The 19918-nt window shown below is 38.2% G+C and overlaps 1 protein-coding gene across 1 annotated transcript in view; it reads left to right on the top strand.

Moving 5' to 3' along the window:
- Positions 1–19918, top strand: part of cntn3a.1 (contactin 3a, tandem duplicate 1) — a 439231-nt gene that overhangs the window by 55435 nt on the left and 363878 nt on the right. Inside the window, exon 2 of the mRNA XM_034173228.1 lies at positions 3726–3869. Coding sequence (XP_034029119.1) covers positions 3815–3869 — 55 coding nt within the window. The 5' untranslated portion in view covers positions 3726–3814. The remainder of the gene's footprint in view (positions 1–3725; positions 3870–19918) is intronic.

Here is a 19918-nt window from a genome sequence, read left to right as displayed (position 1 = left end):
AGCAGAGTAGCTACCTAAACTCTGTAAGGGAGTTAGAGTATCTTGTCAATAGTTTTACATCCTCATTGAAGACAACTTTGGATGCTGTAGCTCCTCTGAAAAAGAGAGCTTTAAATCAGAAGTGTCTGACTTCCGTGGTATAACTCACAAACTCGTAGCTTAAAGCAGATAACCCGTAAGTTGGAGAGGAAATGGCGTCTCACTAATTTAGAAGATCTTCACTTAGCCTGGAAAAAGAGTTTGTTGCTCTATAAGAAAGCCCTTCGTGAAGCTAGGACATCTTCTACTCATCACTAATTGAAGAAAATAAGAACAACCCCAGGTTTCTTTTCAGCACTGTAGCCAGGCTGACAAAGAGTCAGAGCTCTATTGAGCTGAGTATTCCATTAACTTTAACTAGTAATGACTTCATGACTTTCTTTGCTAACAAAATTTTGACTATTAGAGAAAAAACTACTCATAACCATCCCAAAGATGTATCGTTATCTTTGGCTGCTTTCAGTGATGCCGGTATTTGGTTAGACTCTTTCTCTCCGATTGTTCTGTCTGAGTTATTTTCATTAGTTACTTCATCCAAACCATCAACATGCTTATTAGACCCCATTCCTGCCAGGCTGCTCAAGGAAGTCCTACCATTATTTAATGCTTCAATCTTAAATATGATCAATCTATCTTTGTTAGTTGGTTATGTACCACAGGCCTTTAAGGTGGCAGTAATTAAACCATTACTTAAAAAGCCATCACTTGACCCAGCTATCTTAGCTAATTATAGGCCAATCTCCAACCTTCCTTTTCTCTCAAAGATTCTTGAGAGGGTAGTTGTAAAACAGCTAACTGATCACCTGCAGAGGAATGGTCTATTTGAAGAGTTTCAGTCAGGTTTTAGAATTCATCATAGTACAGAAACAGCATTAGTGAAGGTTACAAATGATCTTCTTATGGCTTCGGACAGTGGACTTATCTCTGTGCTTTGTTCTGTTGGACCTCAGTGCTGCTTTTTGATACTGTTGACCATAAAATTTTATTACAGAGATTAGAGCATGTCATAGGTATTAAAGGCATTGCGCTGCGGTGGTTTGAATCATATTTGTCTAATAGATTACAGTTTGTTCATGTAAATGGGGAATCTTCTTCACAGACTAAAGTTAATTATGGAGTTCCACAAGGTTCTGTGCTAGGACCAATTTTATTCACTTTATACATGCTTCCCTTGGGCAGTATTATTAGACGGTATTGCTTAAATTTTCATTGTTACGCAGATGATACCCAGCTTTATCTATCCATGAAGCCAGAGGATACGCACCAATTAGCTAAACTGCAGGATTGTCTTACAGACATAAAGACATGGATGACCTCTAATTTCCTGCTTTTAAACTCAGATAAAACTGAAGTTATTGTACTTGGCCCCACAAATCTTAGAAGCATGGTGTCTAACCAGATCGTTACTCTGGATGGCATTTCCCTGATCTCTAGTAATACTGTGAGAAATCTTGGAGTTATTTTGATCAGGATATGTCATTCAAAGCGCATATTAAACAAATATGTAGGACTGCCTTTTTGCATTTACGCAATATCTCTAAAATCAGAAAGGTCTTGTCTCAGAGTGATGCTGAAAAACTAATTCATGCATTTGTTTCCTCTAGGCTGGACTATTGTAATTCATTATTATCAGGTTGTCCTAAAAGTTCCCTAAAAAGCCTTCAGTTGGTTCAGAATGCTGCAGCTAGAGTACTGACGGGGACTAGCAGGAGAGAGCATATCTCACCCGTGTTGGCCTCCCTTCATTGGCTTCCTGTTAATGCTAGAATAGAATTTAAAATTCTTCTTCTTACTTATAAGGTTTTGAATAATCAGGTCCCATCTTATCTTAGGGACCTCATAGTACCATATTACCCCATTAGAGCGCTTCGCTCTCAGACTGCGGGCTTACTTGTAGTTCCTAGGGTTTGTAAGAGTAGAATGGGAGGCAGAGCCTTCAGCTTTCAGGCTCCTCTCCTGTGGAACCAGCTCCCAATTCAGATCAGGGAGACAGATACCCTCTCTACTTTTAAGATTAGGCTTAAAACTTTCCTTTTCGCTAAGGCTTATAGTTATGGCTGGATCGGGTGACCCTGGACCATCCCTTGGTTATGTTGCTTTAGACGTAGACTGTGTTTCATAATTATTGTATGGCCTTGCCTTGCAATATGGAGCGCCTTGGGGCAACTGTTTGTTGTGATTTGGCGCTATACAAGAAAAAAGTTGATTGATTGATTGATTAAAAGTTTGGATTTTCGTCTTAATCCAGGGCAATCACAAACTCACAAAGATCACGTGAAGTTGAAGTATAAAGCTGAGTTTTTAGGCATTTTCTTTATTTCTTCTACTTGATTTGTGCAGGAATTTATTCAGCACGTCTCACAACAACTTCCACAAAGGAGGAGCAAACCAAAAATATCCACCAGCACAAAAGGAGGTCTGAGGTTTCTCTGTTTTATTATTAAAAGTCTGTGTTTACGCCTGACATTTTTATTCTAATAACCACAAGATAAATAGGAAATAGGATGACACTCTGAGCCCAATCTCCCTAATAAGATTTATGCAGGAAAGTGTTGCCTTTCAGAAGAGTCGTGGAGTCCAAAGTGTGGAAGCGGTTGATCTATTTGCACCAGCATCACTGTGCTCTGTCACTCCTTTGAGTGGTCCAAAGATAAGAAGCTGAGAAACTATGAATGGAAATGTAATCTTTCTGTTGTCGCCACTTTCTTGCCACTCCTTGATAGACTGCCGTATATGTTCTTATTAATTTTTTCCTCTCATTTTTCAGGACGGCTGATAGTGTGCCAGGGGAGGAAACTGCCATCAGTCAGTTAAATGTACCACAGAGAGTGTTTGAGCAAACACAAAAGCTAGTTTTTTTCCTGTCAAACCTCCTCTCACCAGCCTATCCAAACATTTATCTGCTGCTTATCAAAGGCACAAAAAAAGAAAATCAGAGATTTTAACATGCACAAATAAATACATCAGTGTTTATCAGTAACGGAGAGGGGTGGGGGGGTACGTCTTCATTATTTTACAACTTCTTCTAAGACGTCGTTTGGGTGTAAACAGGGATAAATTACTGTACGGTCCTTGAGAAAATCAATTGTGCGAGTCTCCCGGGGGACGGGAAATGGTTTTGTGCCACGTACAGTCAGCTCTTTATGTCAGAAATACATAATCCCTCCAGCTCAGAAGAATGCGAGGAGCCAGGACTGTGCTTTAATACATGCAAGGGACGTGTCTGACAAGCAGCCCTCTTTTTGTTTTTGTCTCAGCAGGTTTCACGACCAGCAGAAATCCCTTCATGTCTCTCTTGCAGACATGATCCCTATTATGCAATGTTAAGCACACTTAAGTACAAGTGTTTTGTGAGTGCTTATCTTGGGGAAATCACTTGCACGTGATAGAGTGGTTTTGATTCTTGATTATTCCTCAAATCTGGCAGAATGTGGTTTCTAAAAAACAGCTGCAAAGATCGGGAGCTTTCAGCAAACACGTCTTCATATGATTGCTGTTAATTTTTTATCTCATACACGGCAGGAGTCGCCGCCCAGGGTGGACAGTCAGTGTCCTTGAAATGAAACGCCGTCTGATGAGACGACTGACCAGCGGCCGCAGCTTCGGAATGTCTAATGGCCTCTCTCTCTCTCTCTGTCTCTCACTCTTTCTCTCTGTTTATCCTTCCTTTTCTTTTCCTTTGACAGAAGAACAGTGAAAGTGCAGGAAAGGACAAAGCCAACATTCTACAAACCTATGATTGGATGTGAGCTCGTATTGACCTGAGAACATTAAAATGGAGTTGCTATGGAAACTTATACTGCTGCTGTCACTGGTAGAGAGTTTGTCAGGTAAACCTCACTTTTTTTCTTTCTTATTTTTTTGTTGTTGGTGCAAGAGTTATGAAATGTTTATTTTATGCTTCAGTCTCAGCATTCAGAGGAGATGACAGTTGAAATTAAAATGTAAAGTTAGAAGGCTGTTTGGAAATATGGCTTAAACATTTTAAACCAGTCCTGCAAAATTTAGAGTGTGATGGTGAATTAGCAGCTGTTGAGGCAAAAAAAAAAAAAAAGAGCAGTCTTTATTTAAAAAACAAAAAACAAAACAAAACAGGATTTATTTTTGTCACAAGACATTTAACTTTATTTTCATAATAGAAGATTGATTTCATTTTTTTTTTTTTTTGTATTAGTGACTGGAATATTCCATTAGTGTTGTCTGGGCACAGCTAACCGCGAAGCTAGCTTCACTAGGTGGCAACTGCTGAGGTACGCAAAAAGAGCAATCTTTACAAATAAATAAATAAATGACACCATTTATTCTCATCACAAATCTTTTCATTTTAGAATGAAACTTCTGAAATGAAATGAATAAAATGAAATAAAACTTCAAATCACAACAAAGCACCTTGAGGTACTATGTTAACTAAATAAATAAATTAAATTCAGAATCTTTTTTTTGTTTGTTTGTTTGTTTTCTGGGTTTTCTCATGGTGACTGGAATATTCCACCAGTGTTGGTTGGGCACAGCTAACCAGAAAGTTACCTTCACCAAGTAGGAGGTCGTGGGGTATGCAAAAAAGAGATGAAAAAAAAAAAAGCAAAAAAAAAAAACAGTATTTTTTTCTTGTCACATGATTTTAATTGGTTAAAAAAAAGTTTATTTTCAGAATCTTTATTTTTTTGTTTTTGTCATTGTGACAAATATTTCACCAGTGCTGGGCACAGCTAACCAGAATGTTAGCTTCAATAAATGCTACTCTCCTAGCTGAAAAGTTAATTGTAATAATGCTATGCCCCGTGTCCATATACCATTGGTTCTTACTGAGGGTGAGTACTTTTTATTGCTGTACATTATAAACTACTTATTAGCTGTGGATTGTCATAGAAACAAATCCCACTCACAGGCTATTTCCCCACTAAAAATGTTGAAACTGCTTGGCTCAGTGCTTTTCTGCCAGAAGAAAAAACAAAATAACAAAACACAGTATATGGACAGGGGACTTAACTAATAAATAACTTAGACATTTACAGTAGCTGGAGCTACACTTTACTTTTATGATTTGATTTTTTTTTTTTTTTTTGCTCCACTATGTAGTTGTAAACTAAAATATATTTAAATTAATTTTGATTTATCCGCACGTTTTGATTACCACTACATTAGCATGTTTCATCTCATGTACGTCGACATTTTTTTCCCCATACTCAGATTTAATGAGCACTTTCTGCGCAATGGTGTCAGTTTTGACTCGGCTGTTGCTTTAACGCTTGAGGTGGCTGGAAAAATAAATAGATATGATAACAAGGTGTGCAGCTGCTTTCATCAGTGCTGAGCTTATTCATCCACTTTTTGGTGCCAGGATTCCTGCGGTCCATTTAAAGCCAGTTTCTCCGTATATTATGTCACAGCCTCCACTGGGAGTTTAGCACTATAATTTTATGACATGTTCAAACTTATTTTTAACTTATTTTCATGAAAAAAATCTCATGATTTCTCCTGCTGATAGTTTTCTTAGCGCATAGATGCTACTGCCCTTGCTACCATTGCCCCAATCATAAGACTGTGCTGTTTTTCAATGCAATAACCTACAGTACATCCGGAAAGTATCCACAGTGCTTCAATTTTTCCACATTTTGTTATGTTACAGCCTTATTCCAAAATGGACTAAATTAATTGTTTCCCTCAAAATTCTACTCACAACACCCCATAATGACAAGGTGAAAAACATTTTTTTAAATTTATTGAAGGACATGCCGTACATTATTTAATGTCCTAGTTAGCAACACAACACAAAGCATTTATGATTGTAAGTCTATCTACGCACATGTGGTAGTAATTAGTAGTCAGTGATGTATTTTATTGCTAATTATTCATCTCGCTCTGAAAGTTAGCAGTTGCATTTATGGAAAATGTCTTACCTGGCTTTTCTCTGCATTTCTCAGTGTGTGACGTACATTTTAGAAAAAGCAGAAACATCCCAATGGCCGACAGACAGAATGACATGAACACTGCTATGTCCGATAAGAAAGCTTCGGAATTTTCATTTGAAAGTGATGGTTTGGATTTACACAGGATGTACAGAGAGGACGTGAAACATTATCCTGAAACTCAAATTTTGTAACCTAACGTGTGGTGACGCTGCTGTTTGTGTTGCAGGATACTGTTTTGCTGCCATTGTGAACATAGACATGGAATGTCTCCACAGTGCTGTTTTTACAGACTGCCTGAACATGCAGATATTTTTCTTATATTGGAAAAAGTCAGAATATGTTATTTTCAGGAGATAACGGGCTTTCTAGCTAACATACCAGAATCGTGAGAGAACGTGAGGAGCCAGTGCAGGTTTTAGTACAGGCGATGCAGGCCGCCGCCTGGGGTGGCATTTATGGAGGTCAGCACCGTGCACATGAGCACTTTAAAAAAAAATATATATATCTCCACCCAAAAGGGGAGGGGCGCATGGGAGACAGTTCACCTCTTCATAATGGAAGGGACAAGGCGGGGGGGGGTTGTGGGCTAAAGTCAGTTACACTTCAACTTTCTTCCAAATAACACACATCTTATGCATAATATTATAAATACAGGCTTATAATTGCTGCACATTTTTCTGAATTGTGTGAAATATCCTGCCACACACGGAACACACTTGTGGACAAAAAAGTTTGTAGAAAGGAGTGCCTGCTTATTTGCAAAGACATCTTAGAACTTATGCTGTGTTCACATTACTAGCTGAAGTGACTGAATCTGACCCGTTTTTGAATGCCTGCAAGAGTGTGTGTATTTACAAAAAAATTTCCAGCAGTTGGCAACTCTTTTTATTGTCATGTACACTGACAGAATAATAATAATAATAATAATAATAATAATAATAATAATAATAATAATAATAATAATCTTTTAAATTAGGCGTATCTTCAGAGATTTGATTTCATTGGCATGGGAATGCTCGTAACATATCAGTTTAGATTTTCTTTTAATCTACAGATGAAGACCAAAAATTAGGTAGGAAAAAAAGGCAAACACTACATGATCAAATTTCTGTCATATCCAAAGCTTTAGCAGATTAGTTAATGTTAAGTATTCACACATTTAGTCTACTATTTTCAAACAGCATGCTAAATATTTGGCTAAATGTTGAGACAAATATGCACCATAAAAGAGCTAAATGTTCATCCCTGAAAAACAGATTAATAAAACATCTAATGACAGACATTTAGCATATAACGGTGTGTTTATTAAAATTTGAAATTCATGGATGTTTTGTTTTAGAGTTATATTGTAGCCTGCAGTCTTATGATGTCAATTTCAGTTGCAATTTCAGGGGCACTTCTAAAATATTAATAATAAAATAATTTTTAAAAAATGGCTATTTGTGCAAAATTTTGTGGGGTTTTTTTCGAATGGGTGGAGACGCTTGGAGGGGGTCTTGCCCAGGGAGTAATTCAATGTAGAACCACCACTGTGAGGAGGTGACAGTGGAGTTGCAGTTGGACATTATTCTCTGTCCATTTTGGATCTTGATGTGTGTGGAGTAGCACAGTGTTTTAACGTGCATGTGGACCACTCCACTGTTTTTCATTCTTTCTGATCACAGAGATGTATTTCTTAGATTTTTCACATTTATATTGATGACAACACTTATAATCGTGCACAAAGCCGAGCCAAACAGTTTTTTAACAGACTGTGTTTATGACTTATGGCCATGCACACGCACTAAGACTTCTCATGGCTGCTGCTTTTGTGACTGCATCACAATTAACAGTTATCACCTAAAAATGAGTCATTACAACACAACATCATACTTATGTAAACTTTGGAATAATCTGTGGCTCCGTTTTTGAAGTTAACAGCTACATTCCATTCTAGCATGTGCTGGAACATCCTCAAAGCTATGTAAATGCTCTTGGAAACACTCACGAAAACGAGCACTTATGAGTACTTTGTTTTCGGCAGTCTCCATAGCTGTTTGTTGCGAATGCCATATACTTTGAAACAGGTCATGGAAGTGCACAAAGTAGTCACAGTTTATTATTGGATGGTGATTAACAGCCTAAATCAAAATTATGATTTCGGTGCGACATGTCTTTTAAAAAATAAAAAACTATGAAATTCACAAGTATTCACACCCTTTGCTCCATCAGGTTGGATGGGGAGCATTGGTGCACAGCCATTTTCAGATCTCTCCAGAGATGGTCAATCGGATTCAGGTCTGGGCTCTAGCTGGGCCACAGAGATATCAAAGCCATTTCTTTGACATCTATATATTTAAAAAAAATGTTAGCAGACAAAGTTTGTGGAACTACAACCCCTGGCAAAAATTATGGAATCACCGGCCTCGGAGGATGTTCATTCAGTGGTTTAATTTTGTAGACAAAAAACAGATCACAGACATGACACAAAACTAAAGTCATTTCAAATGGCAACTTTCTGGCTTTAAGAAACACTATAAGAAATCAAGAAAAAAAATTTGTGGCAGTCAGTAACGGTTACTTTTTTAGACCAAGCAGAGGGAAACAAAATATGTACTCACTCAATTCTGAGGAATAAATTATGGAATCACCCTGTAAATTTTCATCCCCAAAACTAACACTTGCATCATATCAGATCTGCTCATTAGTCTGCATCTAAAAAGGAGTGATCACACCTTGGAGAGATGTTGCACCAAGTGGACTGACATGAATCATGGCTTCAACATGAGAGATATCAATTGAAACAAAGGAGAGAATTATCAAACTCTTAAAAGAGGGTAAATCATCATGGAGTGTTGCAAAAGATGTTGGTTGTTCACAGTCAGCTGTGTCTAAACTCTGGACCAAATACAAAAAACATGGGAAGGTTGTTAAAGGCAAACATAGTGGTAGACCAAGGAAGACATCAAAGCGTCAAGAGAAAACTTAAAGCAATATGTCTCAAAAATCGAAAATGCACAACAAAACAAATGAGGAATGAATGGGAGGAAACTGGAGTCAACGTCTGTGACCGAACTGTAAGAAACCGCCTAAAGGAAATGGGATTTACATACAGAAAAGCTAAACGAAAGCCATCATTAACACCTAAACAGAAAAAAACAAGGTTACAATGGGCTAAGGAAAAGCAATCATGGACTGTGGATGACTGGATGAAAGTCATATTCAGTGATGAATCTCGAATCTGCATTGGGCAAGGTGATGATGCTGGAACTTTAGTTTGGTGCCGTTCCAATGAGATTTATAAAGATGACTGCCTGAAGAGAACATGTAAATTTCCACAGTCATTGATCATATGGGGCTGCATGTCAGGTAAAGGCACTGGAGAGATGGCTGTCATTACATCATCAATAAATGCACAAGTTTATGTTGATATTTTGGACACTTTTCTTATCCCATCAATTGAAAGGATGTTTGGGGATGATGAAATCATTTTTCAAGATGATAATGCATCTTGCCATAGAGCAAAAACTGTGAAAACATTCCTTGCAAAAAGACACATAGGGTCAATGTCATGGCCTGCAAATAGTCCGGATCTTAATCCAATTGAAAATCTTTGGTGCAAGTTGAAGAAAATGGTCCATGACAAGGCTCCAACCTGCAAAGCTGATCTGGCAACAGCAATCAGAGAAAGTTGGAGCCAGATTGATGAAGAGTACTGTTTGTCACTCATTAAGTCCATGCCTCAGAGACTGCAAGCTGTTATAAAAGCCAGAGGTGGTGCAACAAAATACTAGTGATGTGTTGGAGTGTTCTTTTGTTTTTCATGATTCCATAATTTATTCCTCAGAATTGAGTGATTCCATATTTTTTCGATTTCGATTTTTCAATTTTTGAGACATATTGCTTTAAGTTTTCTGTCTTGATGCTTTGATGTCTTCCTTGGTCTACCAGTATGTTTGCCTTTAACAACCTTCCCATGTTGTTTGTATTTGATCCAGAGTTTAGACACAGCTGACTGTGAACAACCAACATCTTTTGCAACATTGCGTGATGATTTACCCTCTTTTAAGAGTTTGATGATCCTCTCCTTTGTTTCAATTGACATCTCTCGTGTTGGAACCATGATTCATGTCAGTCCACTTGGTGCAACAGCTCTCCAAGGTGTGATCACTCCTTTTTAGATGCAGACTGATGAGCAGATCTGATTTGATGCAGGTGTTAGTTTTGGGGATGAAAATTTACAGGGTGATTCCATAATTTATTCCTCAGAATTGAGTGAGTCTATATTTTTTTTCCCTCTGCTTGGTCTAAAAAAGTAACCGTTACTGACTGCCACAAATTTTTTTCCTGATTTCTTATAGTGTTTCTTAAAGCCAGAAAGTTGCCATTTGAATTGACTTTAGTTTTGTGTCATGTCTGTGATCTGCTTTTTTTCTATAAAATTAAACAACTGAATGAACATCCTCCGAGGCTGGTGATTCCATAATTTTTGCCAGGGGTTGTAAATAGAGCTGAAGCTACTAGGTGAATCAGTGGTCTTCAAAGCTAGTTGAAAGCTAATCTGCTTGTCGTGATATCGCGAGATGTAGACTGAGATTTCATGAAATGATATTGCCGGGTAACAGCAGCACAATAAGGCTCAAAACCAGTGAATTTTGACAAAGGCAATCATAATCACAAGGGTAAACTAGCAAGAAACTTCCTACTTTTGAAAATGAGTATGACGGCACCAGGTTGTGGTACGATGGTGTTGTGCTCTTGTTCCATCGTTTGGAGCGAGCTTTGACCTCTGCAGTTAGAAGACGTCTGTATTTGAGTTGTGCAAAGCAGCGCTGCTTCTTTTCTCACCCATCAGTGAAACAAGGAGTAAAACGTGAAAGCGAGGTTTCTCTCTTACTCGCTGCAGAACCGTCCCTATCAAGCAGCTGAATGTGCAGCCGTTCAATCTAAAGAGCACCTCAATTCCTGCCCTAATTGAGATTGCGCGAGCAGCAGTCGTGAAATCTTGTCATTGATCTTGCTTTTTAATGAGAGTCTTAATTTCCCTTCTTTACAAAATGTTCAGGGTCAAATGCTGCTTCTCTTCAGGATGTCAGGGGTTTCAAGCTGTGAAGAAGATGAATAAGGGCTTTGACGCACCAGCGCAGTATCTTGAGGAAAGCAAGTAATCATGTTCATGTTGCTTTACTCCAAATCAGCAGCCCCTCCTCACAGCTAGGATGGGAAATAATTAGCATGCACGCGCTTTCGGGACTGTGCTTGCTACGATCGTACAGAATTGTTTGTGTGTCTTTTTCAAAAGCGTGACACCACATCGGCGCCTACATTTGCCTACATGGTAATTAGCACCACTTATCACTAAGTCCAATACACATCAGTGGATGTCTAATGAGGCTTTCCTGGGGGAACTGTGAGTCACAGTGGGATTAAGATCTTCACCACAAGCCTGGATTGTATTCATATGTCCCACTTAGACATTCCATTAAATACACACACACACAAAATTTTACTGGATGCACCTTGGCACAAATTTGACAGTGGTTTCATCTCTGACAAACGGCTTCAAGACGACAATCCAAGTCTGCAGTCTGTTTCAGCACCCTGCACAAAATTCCCCCACAAACACACTCCTGTAATCATGGGTGGAAACGACAACGTTATCTATTAAAACCAAATTGGCGCTAAACAAAGGAGCAGAGTGCAGATCATTTCTGAAAAGTGGCTCGTTTGCATGGCGCTTGCCTCATTCTTATGGCTCCCGCTCACACTGAGCATTAATATTCAGGATCCGGGGTTATACATTACAAATGTTATGCTTGCAAGACATGCATGGTGCAATATAACGATAGACCTCCAAAGCCCTCTGTGTTCTGAAAAAGACATGATAAACATTTCAGTATGGAGACACTCTGTGCCGGGTCGAGAACACGCAGAGAGTGTGTCAGATGGCTGCCTCTTGGTAGGTTATTTATCCTGGCTTATTTGGAAGCGGTTTCTTTTTTGGGGGGGGGGGAGGTGTTGTCAGTGTGTAGGCTGTGTGAGAGAGTCAAGGGGCCAAGGGGAAGGCACTCCCTTAGTGACTTCATGTGGAGTTAACTAGTTTTCCCAGCTATTCCTCCCTGTGGTTCTGGACTGCCTGCGGCAGGGGTGAGTGCGAACCGTGTTACCGTGAGTGAACGTGAGCATGTGAGAGGTGGTGAGATGCTGCTCTTTGCTCTAAGCTAGCGGTCTCAAACTGGTTCCAGAATGGCGAGAGGGTGCAGGTTTTCATTTCTACCAAACCACTTTCAGCAGGTGATTCAGATGACAACCTCCTCCCGTCTACTCTGAAGTGGGCTTAGTTGCTAAAATTACCTGCTGGAGTTTGCGCTTGTAGTGAAAACCTGAAAAAAAGATTAACAATACCATTTTCAATACAAAGGGTAACTGGACACTAACCGAGGTGATGAGTAATGTCTTTGGTACTGGGTCTCTTTGGATTATCCTTGGGTAGTGCTGGAATGACTTTATCAATCAATCAATCAATCAATCAATCAATCAATCAATTTTATTTATATAGCGCCAAATCACAACAAACAGTTGCCCCAAGGCGCCTTATATTGTAAGGCAAGGCCATACAATAATTACGGAAAAACCCCAACGGTCAAAACGACCCCCTGTGAGCAAGCACTTGGCAACAGTGGGAAGGAAAAAGTCCCTTTTAACAGGAAGAAACCTCCAGCAGAACCAGGCTCAGGGAGGGGCAGTCTTCTGCTGGGACTGGTTGGGGCTGAGGGAGAGAACCAGGAAAAAGACATGCTGTGGAGGGGAGCAGAGATCAATCACTAATGATTAAATGCAGAGTGGTGCATACTTAGCAAAAAGAGAAAGAAACACACAGTGCTGATAATAATGAATTACAATAGTCCAGCCTAGAGGAAATAAATGCATGAATTAGTTTTTCAGCATCACTCTGAGACAAGACCTTTCTAATTTTAGAGATATTGCGCAAATGCAAAAAAGCAGTCCTACATATTGGTTTAATATGCGCATTGAATGATATATCCTGATCAAAAATGACTCCAAGATTTCTCACAGTATTACTAGAGGTCAGGGTAATGCCATCCAGAGTAAGGATCTGGTTAGACACCATGTTTCTAAGATTTGTGGGGCCAAGTACAATAACTTCAGTTTTATCTGAGTTTAAAAGCAGGAAATTAGAGGTCATCCATGTCTTTATGTCTGCAAGACAATCCTGCAGTTTAGCTAATTGGTGTGTGTCCTCTGGCTTCATGGATAGATAAAGCTGGGTATCATCTGCGTAACAATGAAAATTTAAGCAATGCTGTCTAATAATACTGCCTAAGGGAAACATGTATAAAGTGAATAAAATTGGTCCTAGCACAGAACCTTGTGGAACTCCATAATTAACCTTAGTCTGTGAAGAAGATTCCCCATTTACATGAACAAATTGTAATCTATTAGATAAATATGATTCAAACCACCGCAGCGCAGTGCCTTTAATACCTATGACATGCTCTAATCTCTGTAATAAAATTTTATGGTCAACAGTATCAAAAGCAGCACTGAGGTCTAACAGAACAAGCACAGAGATGAGTCCACTGTCTGAGGCTGTAAGAAGATAATTTGTAACCTTCACTAATGCTGTTTCTGTACTATGATGAATTCTAAAACCTGACTGAAACTCTTCAACTAGACCATTCCTCTGCAGATGATCAGTTAGCTGTTTTACAACTACCCTTTCAAGAATTTTTGAGAGAAAAGGAAGGTTGGAGATTGACCTATAATTAGCTAAGATAGCTGGGTCAAGTGATGGCTTTTTAAGTAATGGTTTAATTACTGCCACCTTAAAAGCCTGTGGTACATAGCCAACTAATAAAGATAGATTGATCATATTTAAGATCGAAGCATTAATTAATGGTAGGGCTTCCTTGAGCAGCCTGGTAGGAATGGGGTCTAATAGACATGTTGATGGTTTGGAGGAAGTAACTAATGAAAATAACTCAGACAGAACAATCGGAGAGAAAGAGTCTAACCAAATACCGGCATCACTGAAAGCAGTCAAAGATAACAATACGTCTTTGGGATGGTTATGAGTAATTTTTTCTCTAATAGTTAAAATTTTATTAGCAAAGAAAGTCATGAAGTCATTACTACTTAAAGTTAAAGGAATACTCGGCTCAATAGAGCTCTGACTCTTTGTCAACCTGGCTACAGTGCTGAAAAGAAACCTGGGGTTGTTCTTATTTTCATCAATTAGTGATGAGTAGTAAGATGTCCTAGCTTTACGGAGGGCTTTTTATAGAGCAACAGACTCTTTTTCCAGGCTAAGTGAAGATCTTCTAAATTAGTGAGACGCCATTTCCTCTCCAACTTACGGGTTATCTGCTTTAAACTGCGAGTTTGTGAGTTATACCACGGAGTCAGGCACTTCTGATTTAAAGCTCTCTTTTTCAGAGGAGCTACAGCATCCAAAGTTGTCTTCAATGAGGATGTAAAACTATTGACGAGATACTCTATCTCACTTACAGAGTAAGTGTATCAAACCTTTGATACAAAGAAGCGGTTACTAAGCAAGACTAAGATGAGGACTATCACTTGCATTGTGAAGGAGTGTCAGCTTTGACATTTTTGGCGTTTCCCTGTGTGTGATCCAGCACACAGATGCCTGAGAGTTGAGGACCCCAGTAGCTGGAAACGGCCAAGGGCACGTCCACGTGTCACCTGCCTGTGGCAGCAGACAATGGAATATTTACAGAGGACTCTTTCAAATGCTAATACTCCCTAGGCATTACATTCTTGAGAAAGTTCAACCACCAGTTTACATCAGTTTTTACCAAAATTGGAGCAGCTTTAACTTTTGACCCTTGTACAAATTGAAATCGACCTTTGTCACCATTTTTGCTGTTTTTACTCCATAACTCCATCACATTCAGTCATAGATAGTCCAAACTACACCTTTTTTGGAATCTGTATGATCAGACAAATGTGGTATACATTTCAATATGATTGGAGTATTTTTAAATTTTGACCCCTGTGTAATTCTTCAGCTGACCCCTACCTGGCCGCATATTGAAAATTCAAGTGGCCTGTCTCTGTTTTCGAAAAAGTAATGTCTAAGGAGTATTTGTGTTGAATTCGGTGCTTGTATCACCATTTGAAAGACTGTTTTCAGTTACCTGCTGCACTAATAGAGGGTTATTTTAAAGATGTGGGAATGGACTGGTTGTCTGTCTGGGTGGTTGCCATACAGGACTAGGGATGGGTATTGAAAAGATTTCATCAATATTGATTCCGCTCATCGATTTGATTCCTTATCAATTCCCTTATCGATACCTCTTGTGAATTTTCTGTGTACTAAAAGTAGGCTTAAGAGGTTTTCTATGTCAGCAACATTTTACTGAGTCTTAAAATAAATAAATATGAAATTCGTCACTGGATCCTTGATCTGTGGACATAAATAGAAATAAACAAAATCTGTAGCTTTTGTCAAAAGCATTTCCTTTCAGACATTAATGGCATGAAAGTCTCTTCATGGGTGATTCTTTAACTACGGGCACTATTGGACTTGTAAATGTAATTTCCACCACACCATTGCCTTACAATATAAAGCGCCTTGGGGCAACTGTTTGTTGTGATTTAGCGCTATATACATGTGCTCTGATGTCACTGTTTATCTCCATAGAAACTACCCAAACAATCTTTCATACAAACTGTTTAGGGACATTACAGTGTTGTGGTGGAAATTACGGCAATAGTGTGGGACAACTACATTTTGTTTAAAAAAAATCACAACAGTTGTATGACATTGAGTACCCCAATTATGTTTTGATTATTTTACTGATATTTTATTCAGAGATATTTTAAAACATTAGAAAAAAATGTTTCTTTACCATTCATTTTTATCATTGAAGATCAAAAGTCTGGGTGTAGGACAAGCACAAAACGGCAATATTTGCATATAATGATGCTGAAAAAAGGTGAAAAAGTCATCATAGACTACTAGAACAAATTTCTTAACACACTTTCATTGTAACGATAACTATAAAAGTGTGAAATTTCCCCTTTTTTTCTGTTTTTCATACAATATGATCAGAGGACATAATAAGTGCCCATAGTCACCCTCATACATCTGAGTTGAACTCATTTTTGGAGGAAAAAACATTTTGATGTAACCGGTTCTCGATACCCAACACTATACAGGACCCAAGGAAGTTTTGCACTGCTATATAAGCGTGGCACCAGTGCACGTTCCCAGACTTGACAACTTGAGAGGTGGGGAGATAACAAAAAAATAAGTAGTTAGCAACCTGACTGCACATGGTCAAACTTTAACTCATGCTCTTGTTTAGCTACCAAACCGGACAGCTCTAACTGTGTTCACAGGGTGCAGGACTATTGTGTGTCCCGAGGGTGAAGAAAAAGTCAGCGGGTTACAGAGCTTTTTATCACCGCGCCCCATGATCTGCCTGCGCTGATACGACAGTCGGACTCTGGGAGACTTTTAAAGCTAGGCTGAAGACACATTTGTTCTCCCTGTTTTATCATTAGTATTTTATATGATTGTGTGTCTTTTTTATTCGTTTAATTTATTTTATTTATTTTACCTTTTTATGGTTATTTTTTTTATTGTGTTTTAATCTTATTTAATTTTATTCTGCTTTTAAATGTTTGTGCAGCGCCTTGAGGCGATTACTCGTGATTTGGCGCTATATAAATTAATAAATTATTATTATTATTATTATTATTATTATGTTCAAGCCTGAAGCCTCACATTCAAGTAAAGTGTAAATCTGACTAGTGCACATTGCATTCTTGTTGACTGTGCAAAATGTTAATATGAACTTCAAGCCAGTGTGCTCTTTGTAATTGTGAGCATAAAGATCCAGAATGCACCTACGAACCACCATTTGTTCTGCACAACTTTCCCACAGACAAGAAAAACCCCAAAGTCCGCAAGAGATGGTACATTTGTCAATTATAGTTATATTTTTATCATTTGATCAATGCTTGTTAATAGACAGACTTGGAATTTAAAGAATTAGACAGGGGTCAAAATTTTAAAGTGTTCCAATCATATTTAAAGATATACCATATTATGTGTCTGATCATAACTGTTCCAAAAAGGTATAGTTTAGACTACCCTTGACTAAGTGTTGTGTTGTTACAGGGTAAAAATAACAAAAACGATGACAAAGGTCAATTTCAGTTTGTACAAGGGTCAAAAAGTTGTTCCAATTTTGGTAAAAAGTGACCCGGAAATCACAGCTTCGACACCAAATGACACTTAAATGAGAAACAGTGGAATGTTGTCATATCATATCACTAAGTGACTTTTTTTCCTTTGGCCAGCTTTCATTTTTATTACTAAAGGAGGATATGATGATGGCAGTGGTGGTATCGATACTGTTGCAAATGAGTGTCTAAGTGGTTCAAAAATATTTTACATGGCTGTGCACTGTCCTATTTGGTCAATTTTAAGCAGCAGTATGTGCCAGTACGTGCCATGTGATCACAGGACGCTGGCCTGCTAAGTGCCCTGAAGGTTAGGAAGAAATCAGTGGGCAGTTGGTTATTTACATTTTGTGCACCGTAGCTGTGGAACAAATTGCAGGCTGAGATTAGGTGGTCGAGTTCTATTTACATTTTAAAGTCAAGACAAAAAGACATCTTTTCTTTGCTGCCTGCAGTTCTTGGTGGGAAGCCATGTTTTAGTGTCTTGATTTTGGTTTTATGCAATTTATATTATTTTTTATTAATTGTTTTAATGTGATTTGGTTTGTGAAGCACTTTGTTAAAATGCTATATAAATAAAAATATTATTATTGGTATCTAATTGATAGTATTTTTTTTATTTATTTTTTTTTTTGTAATGATTAGCACAGTAGTTTTCAGATTAACAGTAGTGCTATGTGACTAAAAAGATTAATCCAGGTTTTGAGTATATTTCTTATTGTTACATGGGAAACAAGGTACCAGTAGATTCAGTAGATTCTCACAAATCCAACAAGACCAAGCATTCATGATATGCACACTCTTAAGGCTATGAAATTGGGCTATTAGTAAAAAAAAAAAAAAGTAGAAAAGGGGGTGTTCACAATAATAGTAGTGTGACATTCAGTCAGTGAGTTTGTCAATTTTGTGGAACAAACAGGTGTGAATCAGGTGTCCCCTAATTAAGGATGAAGCCAGCACCTGTTGAACATGCTTTTCTCTTTGAAAGCCTGAGGAAAATGGGATGTTCAAGACATTGTTCAGAAGAACAGCATAGTTTGATTAAAAAGTTGATTGGAGAGGGCAAAACTTATACGCAGGTGAAAAAAATGATAGGCTGTTCATCTACAATGATCTCCAATGCTTTAAAATGGACAAAAAAAACAGAGACGCATGGAAATAAACAGAAAACAACCATCAAAATGGATAGAAGAATAACCAGGATGGCAAAGGCTCACCCATTGATTAGCTCCAGGATGATCAAAGACAGTCTGGAGTTTCCTGTAAGTGCTGTGACAGTTAAACGATGCCTGTGTGAAGCTAATTTATTTGCAAGAATCCCCTGCAAAGTCCCTCTGTTAAATAAAAGATGTGCAGAAGAGGTTAGAATTTTCCAAAGAACACATCAACTGGCCTAAAGAGAAATGGAGGATTATTTTATGGACTGATGAGAGTAAAATTGTTCTTTTTGGGTCCAAGGGCCGCAAACAGTTTGTGAGATGACCCCCAAACTCTGAATTCAAGCCACAGTTCACAGTGAAGACAGTGAAGCATGGTGGTACAAGCATCATGATATGGGCATGTTTCTCCTACTATGGTGTTGGGCCTATATATCGCATACCAGGTATCATGGATCAGTTTGGATATGTCAGAATACTTGAAGAGGTCATGTTGTGTTATGCTGAAGAGGACATGCCCTTGAAATGGGTGTTTCAACAAGACAATGACCCCAAGCACACTAGTAAACGAGCAAAATCTTGGTTCCAAACCAACAAAATTAATGCCTCACAGATGTGAAGAAATCATGAAAAACTGTGGTTATACAACTATATACTAGTTTAGTGATTCATAGGATTGCTAAAAAAGCAGTTTGAACATAATAGTTTTGAGTTTGTAGCGTCAACAGCAGATGCTACTACTTGTGAACACCCTTTTCTACTTTTTTTTTTTTACTAATAGCCCAATTTCATAGCCTTAAGAGTGTGCATATCATGAATGCTTGGTCTTGTTGGATTTGTGAGAATCTACTGAATCTACTGGTACCTTGTTTCCCATGTAACAATAAGAAATATACTCAAAACCTGGATTAATCTTTTTAGTCACATAGCACTACTATTATTCTGAACACTACTGTATCTGAGCATCTTTTTGTCTTCTTCTTTTGATGGGGGGGGGGGGTCCCACAGTGTGGAAAACATTTCTTTTTTCTAATTTCTGAGATCAACACTGCTACTCTGTACATATATGAGTGATAATTGAAGGTAGATGTTACTATAAAGATACCCAGAATTGCTAATCTGCCATATTTTCTTCAATAATCAACCAAATAAGAAACAGATCTTCACAAGCAAAAGGTTTATTTAAAACTCACCAGCTGTTTAAGAGCACTTAGCAATACTTAAATATCTCTAGTTAAGAGAAATGTCTTCATAATGACAAACAACCTTCTCAGCTATGCCATAGGCTCAGCCAGTACACTGTCTTGTTGTGCAGGAAATGTGTAGGCCCCCGTGTCTGTATAGCAGATTTTTTTTTGAGAACGGGCCAACAAACTCTTTATCCCAGCACTTTCTTTCATAGAAAAGCAGTCCTTGTGATATTTGTTTTTGTGACAGTAGTAAACAGCTAACAACCATCTTATAAATGCATGTAGTGATAAAACGTTTTCAGTACCAGATGTCCGGTCAACGGCTTGTCCATCAAAATATGGAAGCCACAAGCCTCTGGCATGTGCATGTTTACAATGATATCAAAACTAATGCTGATAAATGTTT

The sequence above is a fragment of the Thalassophryne amazonica genome, chromosome 6, assembly GCF_902500255.1.
Source record: "Thalassophryne amazonica chromosome 6, fThaAma1.1, whole genome shotgun sequence".
Classification (NCBI taxonomy): domain Eukaryota; kingdom Metazoa; phylum Chordata; class Actinopteri; order Batrachoidiformes; family Batrachoididae; genus Thalassophryne; species Thalassophryne amazonica.
Note: the sequence above shows the minus strand (reverse complement) of the source record. Positions and strands in the feature narration are given on the sequence as shown.